We start from the raw sequence: 16,720 nt of genomic DNA on the forward strand, positions 1-16,720 counted from the left end.
AATTACTGCTTTTGTTTTTTAAAATTGCTTTCACATTCAAATTCGAGTGTTTTTTTTTTTTTTTTTTTTTTTAATTTTTTTAATTTTGTTTTATTTCAATTTTTTTTTTTTTGGTTATTTATTTTCACTTTCCTTTTGCTATCTCAAACTGCCTTAAGTTTTCAGACAACTTCTGAAGAACTGGCCTGCAGTTAATATTTTCCGACGAGTGAAATTCAGAGGCGGTTTTCATTCTCAGTAAACAAACACTTTATTTATTTATTTTTTATTATTGTGATTTATTTTTGGAACTTTTTTTTTTTTGGGTGTATGAGGGTACTGCCGAGCTCGAATGTGAAAAAGGGTCTGACACAGAACAGTCTAAGTTGCAGTGTTGAAAGAGCTAGTTGAAGTTTGGAGGTTCCAGGCACAGGTCGTGATCTTTGGATTTTGGTGTAGTTTTCAGTTCAAAGTTTTGGTTTTTTTTTTTTTTTTTTTTTTTTTTTTTTTTTTTTTTAATTTTTAATTATTTTTAATTTTTATTTAAATATCTGGCTAATGATTTGATTTTTGTTCTGTTCGTTTTTATTTTTTTGGTGTAATAAGTTCATATTTTTCTGATTTGAGCTATGATTTCTGCTAAAACAGTTCTCTGTTTTTTAAATGAAAAGAATTGTTCTTATTTATGGGCTACTCTCTCTCTCTCTCTCTCTCTCTCTCTCTCTCTCTCTTCCCAAGGAGTTTTTGTTTTTGTTTTTGTTTGAGTTTGAAGTTCTGATCTTTGAAGATTGGAGAAAATGTCTACTTTGCAGTAAAAAATATACTTCAATGGGTATTTTCTATTGTCTGTCTTTCTGTTTATATTTTATTTATTTTTGGTCTTGGAGAATATGACTGCATTTTTATTTTAATATCGGGTCTTGTTTTCTACTGAGTTACAAATTTCGATTTGTTCTTTTTTTTTTTTTAAAAAAAAAAAAAGTTGAGGAAGATGTTGTTGAGCTTAGATTAATTTCCATTTATGTTTTAATAAAAACCTCTAGCTTTTACATAATAAATACCTTTTGGATTTCTGGTTTGGGAAGTTGCTTTAGATCTCTGAAGGTTGAAAAACCTGTTGAGAATGTATTTATTTAATCTTTAGCATTTTCCCAGAAGGGTTTTTAATTTGGAAACATGTTTATGTTTGTTTCATATTATCTGATTCTTGATGGATTTCTTTGTTGCAGATGCTAATGTGAGTATCTGACTTGCTGGAAATATCAAAGTTGTCAGCTCTATTTGGTTGTTTTATGAAAGTGTTGGTCTATGAATGGAAGCAAGAGAAGGTATTAGTTCAGGGGTTACTGTGATAGGAGCAGAAGCTCCATCAGCTTATCATGTAGCGCCGAGGTCCGAAAACAACCAGAGCCAGAACCAGCCTGCTGGTGCACCGGCAGCGACTGCTGCTTCACCCGTGAGCGTGGGATTGGCCGTAACAACTGGAAAGAAGAAGAGAGGTAGACCGAGGAAGTATAACCCAGATGGGGCGGTCTCTATGGCATTGTCTCCAATGCCGATTTCATCTTCTGCTCCACCTGGAGGCGACTTCTCAGTCACGAAGCGTGGGAAAGTGCGGCCAAGTGGTTTGGAGTATAAGCAGCATAAGAAAGTGGCAACGGAACATTTTGGTAATGGATCTTTATTATTGCCGTTTTTCTTACTCGATTTGTGGCATGTGTTTCAGTTTTTGGGGGTTATATGTTACCATGATAACAAAATGGTTGTCACTAAATATTTTATGATTGATACGAATGATGCTAATTATTGTTTGTGTTCGATGAATGTTCATATTTGGTTTCTGCTTTTGATAGTAGAACTGTTGTTTAGAGTAGGATTTGAGTTACGGTACTTGGATTTTGGATCTAGTATCTTGAATATTTTGAAGAATTCAATGTTCTCCTTTCAAAGATTCCTTTTAAAGTCATCCATTGATAAAACTGGTCAAAGTTCTATGTGGGACCTTACTATGAGATGCGCTTGTTCAATTTTGGATGCATGATACTTGTTCTATGAATAAAAAGGTGGGCTTTTGTGGGTTTCTGTCAGTGAGAGAATATTCCTTATGTGGCTAAAATTTGTAATGAGGTGACAGGAACCGAATGGAACTTGATAAAGGTTTGACGTTCTTGACTCATAAAGCCTGTTGATTAGACGGTCTTTACTTGGAAAGAGAAAGATATATGTACTCCTCAAATAGTAAAGTCCTGATTTGCATAGAAGTTGTGACTTCTTGAGTTTTGACCAAGTTGATCAAAGAGTTTGTTGGATTTCTGCATTGACTTCTTTTAAAGTGTTTCCAAAGGAAAGAGATTCCCTTATCAGATGCTTGTAGAACTTTTAACCTCAATCATTTATAGTTTGACCCATACCCGTTTCTTCCCATTGGTGATCAGGCAGAGTTAGCTATATTTTACTGTTTATGTAGGTTAATTCAGTGGCAAATCTAAGTTGGTTGTAAGTTTAGGTTTAGTTGATTAAGTTGGAACTTGATTTGGTGTTTAAAGTTGAAGAACTTAAGTTGCTTTTCGCAAGCTGGTTGATAGCCGTTCGAACTTGATCTTCAAGGAAATTCAAGATTTGAGATTCGAGTGCTTTGGTCCCAGTCCGGTTGCTGGAAGTTCGAACGAAGGTCTTCATCCTTAAAAAATTCGAGTTCCGAAAAAGGTTGCTTGCAATGGTGGTTGCTCAATGTTCGAACAGTGGTGTTTCACAAGATCCACAGAGAAGCTCAGTCACAAGCTGTTTGCTAAAGGTTCAAACATGATGTTTATCAAGGGAGATCCGAGAAGCTCGGTTGCAATACAACGTTTGAACGCCACCGTTTGGAAAACTGTGAAACCCTAGCTTGTGCTCGAACGAGATACCTACCCGTTCGAATGCCGCTGCCTCAGATTGTGTTTTTCAGAAATTGACTTGCACTCAAACTTCAGTTTTTTTTAGGGTCTATATAAGCCTCATAGTGCATAATTTTCATAAGACCCTAAGACCATTATTTTGTGTTCTTGGAGAGACCTATTTCATCATTATGCCTTCATTCATATACCTCTCCTCGATCTTTGTTAAACCACACAAACACAAACACAAAAACAAAAACAAATCTTCAACCACTGGAGTTTCGGGTTGTAAGAGGAGACTTGATAGAAGAATTGGCTAGAGTTATGGAGTTACTGTAGTAGAGACAAATGAGTTGTTTATTGGGATACATATCAGGTTTAATTACAAAGGCTTTGTAAGTGTACATTGTGTGTAATTTAATTCTTTTATAGTGGATGAGTTTTCTGGGTTTGGCTGCCCCATGGTGGTTTTACCTTTGAAGAGTTTTTCAAAAGGTTTTCACTTTGTCACCACAATTCGTGTGTTTGCCTGATTTTATGCTTTTGTTAATTTTTGTGATTTTGTGTGTGATTGTTTATTTTAAATTAACTTTGTTTGTTGAGAGAACACTTTATTCACCCCCCTTCTACGTGTTATTTGGGGCCATTGAGCGAATTTCATTAGTATATAAGGTGGTCATTTAGCCTGATTCACCTGTAAAATCTTGTACTCAGATTTCAACCTATGCTTCACAGCAATCGGCAGCATATGCCTCTGATGATGGACTCAAGTCCTTCTATTTAACTCACTCTCCGCCCTTTGTATTGTTAATAAAGATCTATGATAGATTACTTGTACTTATAAAAACAAAATGATAGATTACTTGTTATGAGCTTATTTATATGCACATTCGGCAAACCAAAGTGGTAGTTCCTGGATCACCATGTTCAACTTACTAGGTATATCAAGAGATACTTTGAGGTGTTTTGGCACAGTTTTAACCATTCTTCAACCTGCAACTGCATTTAGCACTTTGTTTTGGAGAAGTTTTATGAGAATGAAGTTATGACATTTCAGGGAACAATTGAAATGGTGTTTTGGGGATTTTTTACTGTTCTGCTCTGTGTTATAGCTTTCCAACCATGTTTTTAGACCAAAAAAAAAAAAAAACTGCTTAAAACTGGTTTCTGTTCTCATTCTCGAGCTCAAGAAGTTGTTTCTTAGGAACCATTTTCTAAAAATGCACCAGAATAGGTCCTACCTATACTTGTTGTCCAAGTTCGTTACTGTTATTTAGACTGCACAACCCAACTTCCAACCCCCCCCCCCCCCCCCCCCCCCCCCCCCCCCCCCAAAGAAAAAAAAAAAAAAAAAAAAAGAAAAAAAAAGAAGATTACAAAGTTGATTAAGATTTAATAGAAGCCTCTACATATGTCTTTTTCTACATATAAAAGGCTTGGGGCCGTGAAACTTATTTAGTAATATAGGCTTAAGAATTTACTTTCATTTAGATTAGGTTTCAGTGAAACAATCATTTCATCTGTATAATCTTCTATATGTTTATATATATATATATATATATATATATATATATATATATATATACATATCATATGTTTTTACAAGACAAATGGTGCTGAATCACTGATACTAGCAAATTATTGCTTTGTCTTAATGTTCAATTTTGTATTTGTTAATGTTCTGCAACTCTTATTTTGTAGGAGAGTTCAACGCATGTTCTGTTGGTACAAATTTTATGCCCCATATAATCAATGTCAATACTGGCGAGGTACGTTTGATCAGCAAAAGAAAAGAAATAAGCATTGTATATTAAATGTGTAGTTTGTCTTTGTGATTAATTATTGTTCATATCTAATGCCTGTGTTTCCTTTTAAATTGGAAAACATCTTGAAATCTAGGGGACTGTTACAAGGATTATCAAAATTTAAGAAAGCAAGGTTAATTAAGGCAGTGTTGTTTTATATGCAGAAATGTTAACTTTTGCTTAATTTAGAAAACCATTTGTACTACTGAGGTGTATGTGGTTGTGGAGTTCTTAAGCTTTTTTATTTATTATTCTTTGGTTTTCTTATTCTGATAGCTAGTGTCATGGCCCCAAGGTTTTACCACTTGGGTAACATGGCCAAGTATTTTTTAAAGGTCCTTTTTATCCCGGGCTGCAAGACTCAATTAAGTCTATATTTTTTTTTTCCCTCTTTTCCACTCTCAAATAACATTTGTTTCAATATATTCATATAGGTGTATGATTGATTTCAATCTAAGGTCTCATTCTCAGATCTTGCATATCATCTATTATATAGTAATTTTAGAAAGTCAAAGTGGGGTTTATGTACAATTAAGGGAAGTAAATATTAAAAAAATTCGGCAGGACTTAGAGCTGCTAGTCTACCAATTAACTTATCTTGAATTCGTTCCATTAATATCTGTTAATTCCCAATCTTTACATAAACTGATGAACAGTCTTAACAATTTTTTCTGTCTTTATTCCTTAAATTCAAGGAGCTTATCCGACAAAAGTTTTACCAAAATTAGCTTTGCCCATTATATAGAACTGACAGCTTTTATCAAAAACAAGACAACTATAGTGCTGCTTTATTTTGGGTCAGTTAACTGGTGCTTTTATCATTATGTAATGGACAAAGTGCAACTCTAATTTCAATTTTCCTCTCAAAATTATTAATATTTGGCTAGTGCTTTCTATTTTGATTTTTGAACATTTTTGAATGCCTTATGTTGGATTTTGTTCTTCTAATTTTTTTTTTTTTTGGTGTTAACAGGACGTCACAATGAAGGTTATATCTTTTTCTCAACAAGGACCTCGAGCTATTTGCATCTTATCTGCTAATGGAGTAATTTCAAATGTTACACTTCGTCAGCCTGATTCTTCTGGGGGTACTTTAACGTATGAGGTGTGGCCTTAGTCATGCCATCTCTAAATATATTATCTTTTAGATAATTCATACGTACTATCTTTAATTACATACAGATGCAATTATAAATGGATGAATGGCTATACTCTTACCTGTCTATTCTGTGTGCTACACTTGTATGCCTTTTGGTGTACCTGTAAACAGTTCTTATTTCCTGGGTTAGGATGTGGAATAGCTAAGGTTAGAACTGACACAAACACATGACATGGATTGACATGGTAAAGCTATGCTGGCACATCAAGATCTCAGAAAGCTAGGCACAAAAACAGTAGGTGGTTAGGTTTACCATGTTTGTGCATTTGACTGTCCTTCAATTCCTTGTTAAAAAAATCTTGCCAAAACTATCAAAGAAAAGTATGATCTCTTAAAAGGAAATGAATAAAAACTGTACCCATGTTGAACATATTGGTGCCTGGATTACTTTGAATCTAGTGTCCAAGGCCTAGCTTAAGCGTATCAATTACTAAACTGAAAATTGGTATAGTAGGAGTTGACATGCCACTTAAATTCCACTGGGAAGACATCAGAGTCGATAAAACCCCAGTTCAGCATATAGACAGTTTTCTGCAACCTCAACATTAGGATTAACTGCTTAAACAATCCGTCAGAAAAACATTGCGTATTTCCTTTTCAATACAAAACCAAGTACCGAGCATGCATAAATGATCCATACTCTTATTGGTTCATTATCTTAGTTTATGCTAGTATAATTTTTTTTTTTGAATTGTATGATAGTCCTGGTAAGAAGAAAATATTTAAGATTCTTCAAATATTTTAATTTCTGTATAGAAATGTATATTAGGCATTATTGGGCGTTACATTATTAAAGAACCTTTTTTTTTTTTTTTTAATAACTGTTTCCCTCTGCACAACTTTTTTGTCAAATCAAGAAATCAAATAATTTTCAATCCTTTGGTAGGTCATGGAAGGTATTCTCTTCTCTCTCCTTAATCTTGAAATTTTAAGAATTTTCTTTTTTTCTTTCTTCTAGATTAGTTATAGAACCTTAGCTTTCAATCTTGAACTAACAATCGAAATTCTCTCTCCCTTGTATCCATTCCGTAATTGGTTAGAATGATCCCAATCCATCTCTAACTCAGATCTGACCTAATTCAGTTCCTCAAATCTAATTATTGATGCATCATGCATGCCCTAGTTTTTGAATATGTGGAGGGTTATAGAATGGTGATACTAAAGTTATTGTCAGTTAGTTGCAACTTGTATCCAGAAACTGAAGAGGGAAATTTATCTGTGGTGGCATGAAGTATTTTAATTATGGGGATTCATTAGAATATCTACACTGAAAAATATACAAAAGTTATTGCATGTAGAAAATGGGAGGAAATCACATGTGGTGGCATTAATTATTAGCACATTGTTTGATGTTCAACAGATCAGGCGAAATTTCCATGAGTAGTAATTTATGTTCACTTGTTAAACAAGGGTTGTAATCTACATAAAGAGTGAGGTGGGTACTTAAACACCTCTCTGATCCCTCATCATGAAATGGTATGCTAGCTTGCTTTTTCTCTCTCCATGTCGATCTCCTTCACCTTTTATGTGCGTCTGTAGCAGCTTTAACAGAGTAGAAAAGATGATCTTACAAAACAATGGCTCACATCATAAGTTGCTGAAACAAATAGTACACCTTTGACCGAGTCTTATCCTCTAAGTCTTATATCCAATGGAACCACTTGCCAACCACTTGCCTCATGACAGTTTACAACACCTTTTGTACTACATTTTCCTTGACCTTGTCTTGAAGAGAAAGCTGCCAAATCTCACATCTTGTATGCTTATGTTTTGGCATGCCTCAATATATACTCAACCCATACATAAAGGAGACCCCAAGAGTTGGTATTAAGCTTCTAGAATTGACTGGCGTATAAATGAGGTAATCAGAAAGAGATTGGGGAGGTATACTCGTCCGCACCTGAAGTTTTTTTGCTTGACCTTAGTTCAGAATAAACTTTAAAAGCAATTACTGTCATGTTTTTCATGTTGATTATTTTGGCAGATATAGATGGTTTGGAAAGCAAAATAGAGAACAAAGAAATCTTTGTAGCTGCATTAAAATTCGATTTTGTTCCATCTATCTAAGGTCTCTTCTTCCTGGTTTTCTTTTAGGGTCGTTTTGAGATACTTTCCTTGTCTGGATCTTTCATTCCTACTGAGACTCAAGGGACAAGGAGCAGGTCAGGCGGGATGAGTGTCTCTTTGGCAAGCCCTGATGGTCGTGTTGTCGGGGGAGGAGTTGCTGGACTTCTTGTAGCTGCTAGTCCAGTGCAGGTAAGCCTTTTCTAAAGTTTTCTTCATATTTCCTTTCTTTTTCTTTGGGTGGGGGGGTTGTGTATGGGTGGGGCATTACTCAACCTATACTCGATGTTGCTCCTTTTATGCGGGCTTTGGTGCAGCATCTGAGTTCTTATATGTGGTTCTCCACTTGCCTTCATTAGCCATCAATCTTGTCATAACATCTAGAGAAAATGATTCATTTAGGATATTAAATGAAGAAACAGAAAAGCTAAAGAATTGTGAAAAAAAAGAAGCTTATTTATTATATGTAAAACTGTACAATTGATTGACCTAATAGTGAATAAGGAATATTACCATAATAAGCTAAGAATATTATGAAGATATTATGGCACAATTATGGTAATATTCTCTAGCAATGGCAATATTTTAACATCCCTCCTCAAACTCGAGGTGGTGAAGGCAGCTGGAGTTTGGAACAAGATCATGAAGCCGGCCAAGTGGATGAGATTTTGTGAATATGTCGGCATGCTGATCTTCGAAGGAGATTAATCATAGACGTAAGGTGTGCTGTTGAAGATGATGCATGAAGTGACAATCAATCTTGATATGTTTGGTGCGCTCATGAAAAAAGTCATTATGGGCAATCTGTATGGCACTTCAATTGTTACAATGAATGGGCGAACTAGCAGTTTGAGGGGTACCATGTCTGTCAAAGCCAGCATAACCACAAAAACACAGTAGTGTTAGCAAGCACGCAATACTCAGCCTTAGTGCTGGATCTTGCAACAACATATTGTTTCTTATTGAACTAAGAAATTAGAGAAGTCCTAGGTAAGAAACATTAATTAGTTGTAGAGCGGTGATCTGTGGGGTCATCAGCACAATCAGCGTCAGAATAGGCATGGAGCTCGAGGGAGGAATGTGAAGAGAAGTGAAGTCCCTTGACATAGTGCAAAATACAAAGAACAACAACATAATGAGTAGAGTGAGGTGCGCTCATAAACTGTTTGATCAAATGAACAACATAGGAAATATCTGGCCGTGCGACTGTGAGATAGATAAGATTCCCAACCAATTGCATGTAGAGAGTGGCATCTAGTAGAGGCTTACCATCAATAGCAATAAGCTTGACATTCGTTTCGAGATGACTACCGACTATCTTACTATCTGTCAAATTTGCCCTGAAAAGTATATTAGAAGCATATTTGGCCTGAGAGAGATAATAACCATCTGCACCTAAAGTAACATCAAGGCCAAGAAAGTAGTCGAGTGTCGTCAAGTCTTTCATCTCAAAATTCTGACTGAGAAAATACTGTAGAGCTCGTATGCTAGTAATATCATTATCGGTAATGATTATATCATCAACGTAAAGAAAAATAAGAAAAGTACCAACATCTGTATTCCAGATAAATAGCGCAAAATCATAAGAACTGGGACAAGGCCTTGCTGGGCAACCACAAAGTTTAATTTGGCGAATCAAATTGAGTTTGTACCATTTTATGAAAATTTTGATAAATATGAGTTGGTTCATATCTATATTGTAAGAGATATATCCATGTATGACGAGAATAATCATCAACAAATATGACAAAATAGTGAGATCCCCCCTCAATGGGAGTTGGGGTGGGACCCCAAATATTAGAATGGACTAAATTAAAAAGCTGTAGATGAAAAAGACTCGCTAGATGCTAGTAGTTGAACACGAGGTAAAGATGCATGACCTAAATGAGAATGGCATAAGTTGGAAGAGGCATAACGAAAGTAGACAAGTGGGAGGGAATCTACAAGGAAGAAAGCTTGAACAAACGTTCAATCTTACGTCTTTTCCCAAGTAGCTGACTTGTCCGTGAACCTTGAACATCACAACCTTTCTAAAAAAATTTGATCTCAAGATCTAGTTTGCAAAGTTGCCCAATTGAAAGAAGGTTTGAAGAAACTTGGGAACCAAGTATGTGTCACCAAGAGATGAATTACCTGAAGAAATAGACCCTATGCGACTGATAGGCACATAAGAACCATCAGCAATGTAAATGATAGGATTGGGAGAGAGAGCGCAAATTTTTTGAGAATAAGGTTGGATAAGAGGTCATATGGTTACAACACGCGGAGTTTATAATTCAGGAGGATTTAGCTGAAGTGATGAATAAGGCAGTAGAAGATTGGGAAAGAACCTGATGAATTAAAGCCTCAACATCAACTGCGGTGTGAGTAGTGGTCTACAATGGATTCTCAGTAGAAAGACTTACGTGCAATAGAAGTAGATGGAACAACAACAACTACTTGTTCGAAGGGAGCCTGTGACTGGTTTTTGTTTGTAGCTCACGGCGTTAACAGTATTTGCAGAAGGAATTCTTAGAAGACGACTTTGATGTCGAGTGTCTAGTGGGAGGTCCAGGAGGAGGTTTGGAGGCTCGAGGAGAGGCAACAACCATGACAATATCCGGAAATTGCATTTTCATGGTGGAACGACAATTCTCTTTAGAGATGAGCTCTGCTACGACAACATCCAAAGAAGGAAGAGGCGTGCAGTGTAGAAGAGTAGCTCAAGTGGACTAAAAATCCTCACAAATGGCCATCATGAAGTGCATAAACTTTTGATGATCATGATACGTTGCAAATAATTCCACATCTTCAAAACATTTTAGTTGAGGTTTGGCATTAGCTAGTTGCTCTCAAAGATTATTTACTTGAGAATAAAAATCAGCAACAAGTTGACCTTGTTCTTGGCGTATTTGATAAAGCTTAGTTTCAATATGAAATTGTAGTGATGCATCGAGAGTACAGTTGTATCGTTTTGCTAGAAAATCTCAAGTAACTTCTGCATTTCCAAGTTTGGGAAATAGGTGGTGAATGGTAGTATCTTACAATGCACCCTCTCTCAATCTTCCAAGCAGGTTGCATAGTCATCTTTGGTCTCACCTTCTTGCTGTGTGGGTGGAGAAACTTCTCCAGAGACGTAACACCACAATTTTCGCCCTTTGAGAAAGACACCCATATTTTGGGCCCTCATATTATAGTGGGACCCATCCAAAATATTGTCGATAGGACAGGTAGGATCATTGAGTGTGGAAGGCATTTGAGACATGGTAATAATTTTTTTTGGCTGAAGAGTATTGGGTGCCACAAGGGCATATGCTTGGGCGTGAGCTCGGCTGTCAGAGGAGTTGATGAAGTATAATTGGATCCTGTGTGGCAGGAGCAAAAATTGAGATGTGAACTTGGATAGGGAGGTAATCAGGTGTGACCGTAAACAAAAAATTGGGCGTGAAACCGTGCAATTACGATCCCCTATGGCAGTTTGAGAAAAGTACTTGTGCGCCTGGGTCACAAGTACAGACTGGGTGTTGGTCCGGGTTGAATGTTGAATTGGATTGAGTTGACCCAATCAGGGCCCGCGTGAAGCATTTTAGGCGTATGGATTTCACGCGCAAAACCATTAGCGGCACGTGTTGGTGTGAAACTGTGTGGCTGCGTGGCCAAACTCTAGGTGGCGCGTAAGAGCGCGTATGACAGTGTATTGAGGCCGTTTCTTCACAAAACCAAAGATCGGTGGCTGGCAGATCGATTTGTCTGACATGGAAGAGATGGCGGTGCTCATAGTGTGTGGAGGTGCAGGCTAGGCTAGATGGACTCTTAATTTCAGTCAAGTGCAAAGCTAACCTCAACAAAGTGTTTGGTGAAAACACCAAGGAAACGGTTAAATCAAAAAACTTTCACGGGCGGTGAAAGGAGGCTTATTAGAGGCACCAAGAAAATGGTGGCTTCAATACCATGAAGAAAAAGACAAGTTAAATAATTGTGGAAAAGAAGCTTGTATTTCTGATTTGTAAAACTGTACCGTAGATTGGCCTATTTATAGAAGAATGAGGCCACTGAAAAAATGGAAATACAATGAATACAAAATTAAGTAATAATGGTAATTGATTTACAATAATGAGGAGCTAATATGTTAGTGAATAAGGAATGTTATTGAGATATTCTGGCATAATTATGGTAATATTCTACAATTAAGAAAGATAACTTATCAAAAAAAAAATATTCTACAATTAAGAAAGACTAGCATTGGGCTTGCTTAAGATGCTGGGAAAGAATTAAGGGCTTTAGAATAACACACTTCAACCTAAAACCTGAACGGCAAGAACCAAGAAGCCACGTTTGACTTTATTAACGAGTAATTATTGTGGATGTGGTCCTCATACCCTAACCTAACAGAAGCTAGAATTAACCGAGTTTTTGGTTGGATGATGACTACGTAGCTTATGAACTACCTTAGAAACACTAGTTACAAGCTTGAAATGAACCGTGGCTTGGAATACTTACCTAATCTTTTCATCGGAGTGCATCAGGTTGTCGTCGGCAGTTTTCTACCTAGTAACCAGCTTGAGCCGAAACCAAAGAAGCTGAAGAATGAGTCCAACCCTGCCATTGCTGCACCAGCTACTACTACCATAGCTACTGTGGTACCTGCTTTTAATGCTGAAAATGAAGAGAGCATGGGAGGAGGAAATGGACAGCAAAATTCTAGCACCCCAAGACCAAACCTTGCTTCTTCCTCCGCGTTCCGAAGAGAAAACTGGGCAATCCTGCACGACTCTAGAAACTCCGGAACCGATATCAATATATCTTTACCTGGAGGTTAACATGAAAGCTGCAATCATCAAGTATTATCTTGGAAGTCTCTTGCTGACTGTATTGTTTCCTGATCTTGGTCTTTTATAATGTATTAGTCTTGCTTCTAATTTCTGTCTTTAAAAGTTATCGATTGTTGTAATAGGAGGAAGTAGGGGAACAGTTTCTGAACTTCCAACTAGGTTTATACATTCTTATCAGGTAGGACATCTGATTTGTAGGCTAATTATGTAGGTTGTCTCTGCAGGTATTACCAGTAGAATCTTTTCATGTAATTTGCAACTGCTCTGCCTACTTATGACCAAATTTATCAGTGAGTTTTTTCCAAATCTTGAACAAGACCCCAACTAAGGGTGCATTTGGTATTGGGATTCCGTACAAAAAGTGTGATTTTAAACCAAATAGCAGAAAATGAATCGTTTTGAATTACGTTTTTAAAAAAATTGCGATTTGAAAACGCAGAAAATTCATGATTTCAAATCAAGTAATTAAATGCTTTTTTTTTTTTTAAAACGTACAATTTCAAAAGCTAAACTGCGATTTTAAAGGATAAACTGCAATTTCGTCAAACGTTTGGTTGTTTTTAAAAATAATGTTTTCAAATTATATTTATTGAAATTGTAAACTCAAATCAAATCATGATTAAGAAATTTTATCATTAGGTAGGAAGTTGTCATTAGGCAGCACCAATATTTTTGTTTTGAGATTCTAAAACAAGGTTTCCTTTATCTTTTATTTTTTATTTGTTTTTTAATGGGATAGCCAACCAATGGAAAAGGCCTGGCAAGTAATCACCTACAAATTAAAATGGTATAAAGTTTTCCTTTCAAATTCTTCCGATCCAATTAATAAAATTGTCATGCGTTCTTAGTATTTGAAAAATACATTTTTTTTAGTAGAATTTAAAAAATATATGTTTTTTTAATAGCATGTGAACGAGAAACACATGCAAAGAGACAAAGAGGGTATTAGTGGAACAGTTTTTGGAGAATAGATAGAGGAGATTTAGAGATTGTAATTTGGGTTTTAGTTAAGGATGGAACTAGGAATTTAATTTGGGGGTTTATCGTTAATAAAGTACCCAAAAAAAAAAATCCCAATTTTTTTGCCTATTTTCCAACAGATTATTATTATTTTTTAAGTGGGTGGGGAGGAGGAGGGGGACATGGTCCTCCTAAGTTAGGGGAACTGGTGAGGGAAAGAAGAATGTTTGGGGGAAGAATGGAAGGTTTTCACATGAAACTGCTAAGTAGTTGTCGTTTTGTCCAGAAGCTGCTCTGCCTTGTTCTTGCTGTCTGTGGAAACAATAAATTCTGTTAATACTTTTGCTTTTGTTTCCTCCTCACAAATGGCATCTTAATTGTAACCCAAACAAACAAATATAGCCCTACACAACTAACTAAAGAAAATATGCTGAGCTTGAAGAACACTCAAGAATTACAACTATAACTTGTACAAATGATTACATCACATTAGTGTTGCTGGTTGGCCTATGTCCTCTATTTGGAGCCGGCTTACACCACATTATTTATGCGACTCCAGAAAAGAAAGGGGATTCCCGGGATAGTTTGAGATGCAGACTTATTTGTTCAGATACCTTGGAACCTAGGATTTCCTCTCTTGTTTCTTGCTCGAATTTTCTAGAATTTAGACAAGGAATTCGAGAAAATCCTCGGTCTAGCGTTTCAAGAAGAAGAAGAAAAAAGAGTGTCTTCAACACTACAAAAAGAAAGTACATCTAATTGAATTATGAAGGAATATGAATTTATCATAGTGAATTAAAATGGCTCCTTAGAAAATTTAAGATAGTCTCACCAGTAGAGATTCCAAAATTTTAATTATTACTTTTAAATTTAATGATTCATATTTTGTCACTTCAGTATTTACTACTTTTAAAAATTCTCATTTTTCTACTATTCACTATTTCTTGCTTAGTGGCAAGTGCTAAAGTAGACAATATAAATTATATAATTTAAAAATAATTAATTAAAATTTTAAAAACTATTATACTAAGAAATCTAAAGTACTTACCTCTGTTTCACGAGTAATACTACTCTTTACGTGGGCTGACATGTCGTGTTTGAAATAAGTGTGAACCATTGGTTGTTGCACCGCTAAACACGAGATTTGAATTTGAGGTTCCCACCAATGGTTGAAGTACAATTAACAAAGACTTGTCTATTAAGAAAAAGAAAACAAAGACTTGTACACATGGTTATTAGTTACACCAGGTCAACACATTTATATGTACCATTAAATAATAGTATCCTTTCTCTATCACTCATTTTGAGTCCCTTATCATTGATTAGTTTCTGTCTCAAGAATCTTTATGACTTTATGTGTTGTCGGTAAACACCATCTAGAATCTAGATGTATCATTTTTTCCTTCATACAAGAGAATGCTTAGAAATTTCTTCCTACTTCCCAGAAAAGCTTTGCTTTATGGCCAATTTAAAACAATTATGGAAAATGGGAATTTAAATAATGTTTTTAATTATGGAATTCATTAACAAAAGGTCTAGTATAGTTGTTTTATACAAATAAAATAGGGAAAATTTTACTTACCGCCACGGATTTTTCATTACTTTTGCAATTATACCTTTAAACTTTAAAAAATGTCAATTTAGTGTATTTATCTTTCAATTTTTTTCAATTTCAATCATCCGTTAGAGTTTTCCATTAAATCCTAATAGAGAGGTATCAAAATTTATAAAATATCCATATTTTTTTTAGGGAAAAAATTTCAAGGATTTAGACGTTAGTTAGAATTTAACGAAATTTGAAAAAATATTCATGCCTTAATCTTTGAAAATGTTTATAATTTTTTTTTTTTTTTAAAAAAAAACACAAGTATTTTAAAATTTTTACAGGTTTTAACCTAACGGATGGTTGGTTGAAATTGAAAATCATTGAAAAATGAATACATTAAATTGATATATATATATATATATATAAATTTTTAAATTAAGTTTAAAAGTATGATTACAAAAGTGATAAAAGATAAGGGGCGGTAAGTGTAGCTTTTTCAAATAATTAGAAAAATGGGCATTTAGTCCTGGCCCTTAAATAATGTTTTTAATTATGGAAAATCATTAATTAAGAAAAGGTCGATCTAGAATAGTTGTTTTATACAAATAAAATAATACATCTAAAATTTCATAGACTTTTCGTAAGTTTCTCAGAAAACAACCTCCCCCCACCCCCAATTGTTAAATGGTATATATTATGAACAGGGTTACAGGGGCCAAGGCAATATACGTAAGGAGAAGGAGGGATATCTTATTTTTTCACAGGCGACAAAATATATATATCAGAAAAACTGATCAGCTTTTGACGGGCATGAAGATAGCTTCCGTACCTGTACTTCTTTTGTGCCTGACGACCCTTCTGTTCCTCGTGATTCTCTTGTCTTTGACACTCTCAGCTGTCTCAAAACAGCACAACCCTTTTCTTCCCACCACGTACGAGTTTACCGTTGTCGCCAAAAGGTCCGGCCGCGTGGCTGTGTTCTTCGTGTTTAACGTTATCTTCATCACAATCTTCCGCGGGAGCAGCGTGCTTAAGCCGTCGACGGAAGATTCAGATTGGTTCCTTTCTTCTTTCCCTCATTTCGTCGTCTACGAAGCAGCGGATGGTGCAAAAGCTGAAGCCACGTGGGAAGATCATGAATATTGCTCATGCAGTGATATTGAAGATGGTGATGAGTATGATCATGGCTACGATGGCTATGAAGAAGACAATGATGATGATGGTGATGGTAGCGATTATAATATTGATAGTGAAGATGACAAGGATCTGGAGAGGAGAATTGAGGAATTCATAGCCAAGAACTATAAGCAACGGAGAGAGGAGTTGATTTACATGTAGGGGGAAAAAAAAAAATGCAAGTTTAAATTGCATGTACTTCTTGTAATTTTTTTTTTTTTTTTTTTGATATTTCCTCCCCAAAATAAGTTTTTATTTTCTACTTGGGGTGTTTGATCAAAGTCTGCTAGTTCTGTTCTTTTTTAGGGACTGTTGGGGCTGATCAACTGATTTGCATGTATTGT

The 16,720-nt window shown here is 35.5% G+C and overlaps 1 protein-coding gene across 3 annotated transcripts; it reads left to right on the plus strand.

Annotated features, from left to right (window-relative positions):
• The first annotated feature begins 138 nt into the window (after positions 1-138).
• LOC133863759 (AT-hook motif nuclear-localized protein 1-like) lies at positions 139-13,000 on the plus strand. 3 transcript variants are annotated; one of them, XM_062299838.1, is made up of 6 exons: positions 139-412; positions 1,209-1,649; positions 4,557-4,624; positions 5,634-5,765; positions 7,914-8,075; positions 12,389-13,000. In XM_062299838.1, exons 2-6 carry the CDS (start codon positions 1,292-1,294, stop codon positions 12,680-12,682), a joined length of 1,014 nt encoding a protein of 337 aa, XP_062155822.1. In that variant the 5' UTR covers positions 139-412; positions 1,209-1,291; the 3' UTR covers positions 12,683-13,000. The 3 variants fall into 3 exon arrangements, with proteins under 3 accessions (XP_062155822.1, XP_062155823.1, XP_062155824.1); XM_062299839.1 differs by lacking the exon at positions 139-412 and adding an exon at positions 728-811; XM_062299840.1 differs by lacking the exon at positions 139-412 and adding an exon at positions 1,084-1,104.
• Positions 13,001-16,720: the final 3,720 nt, after the last annotated feature.

This window comes from Alnus glutinosa, chromosome 3 (genome assembly GCF_958979055.1).
Source record: "Alnus glutinosa chromosome 3, dhAlnGlut1.1, whole genome shotgun sequence".
Taxonomy (NCBI): Eukaryota; Viridiplantae; Streptophyta; class Magnoliopsida; order Fagales; family Betulaceae; genus Alnus; species Alnus glutinosa.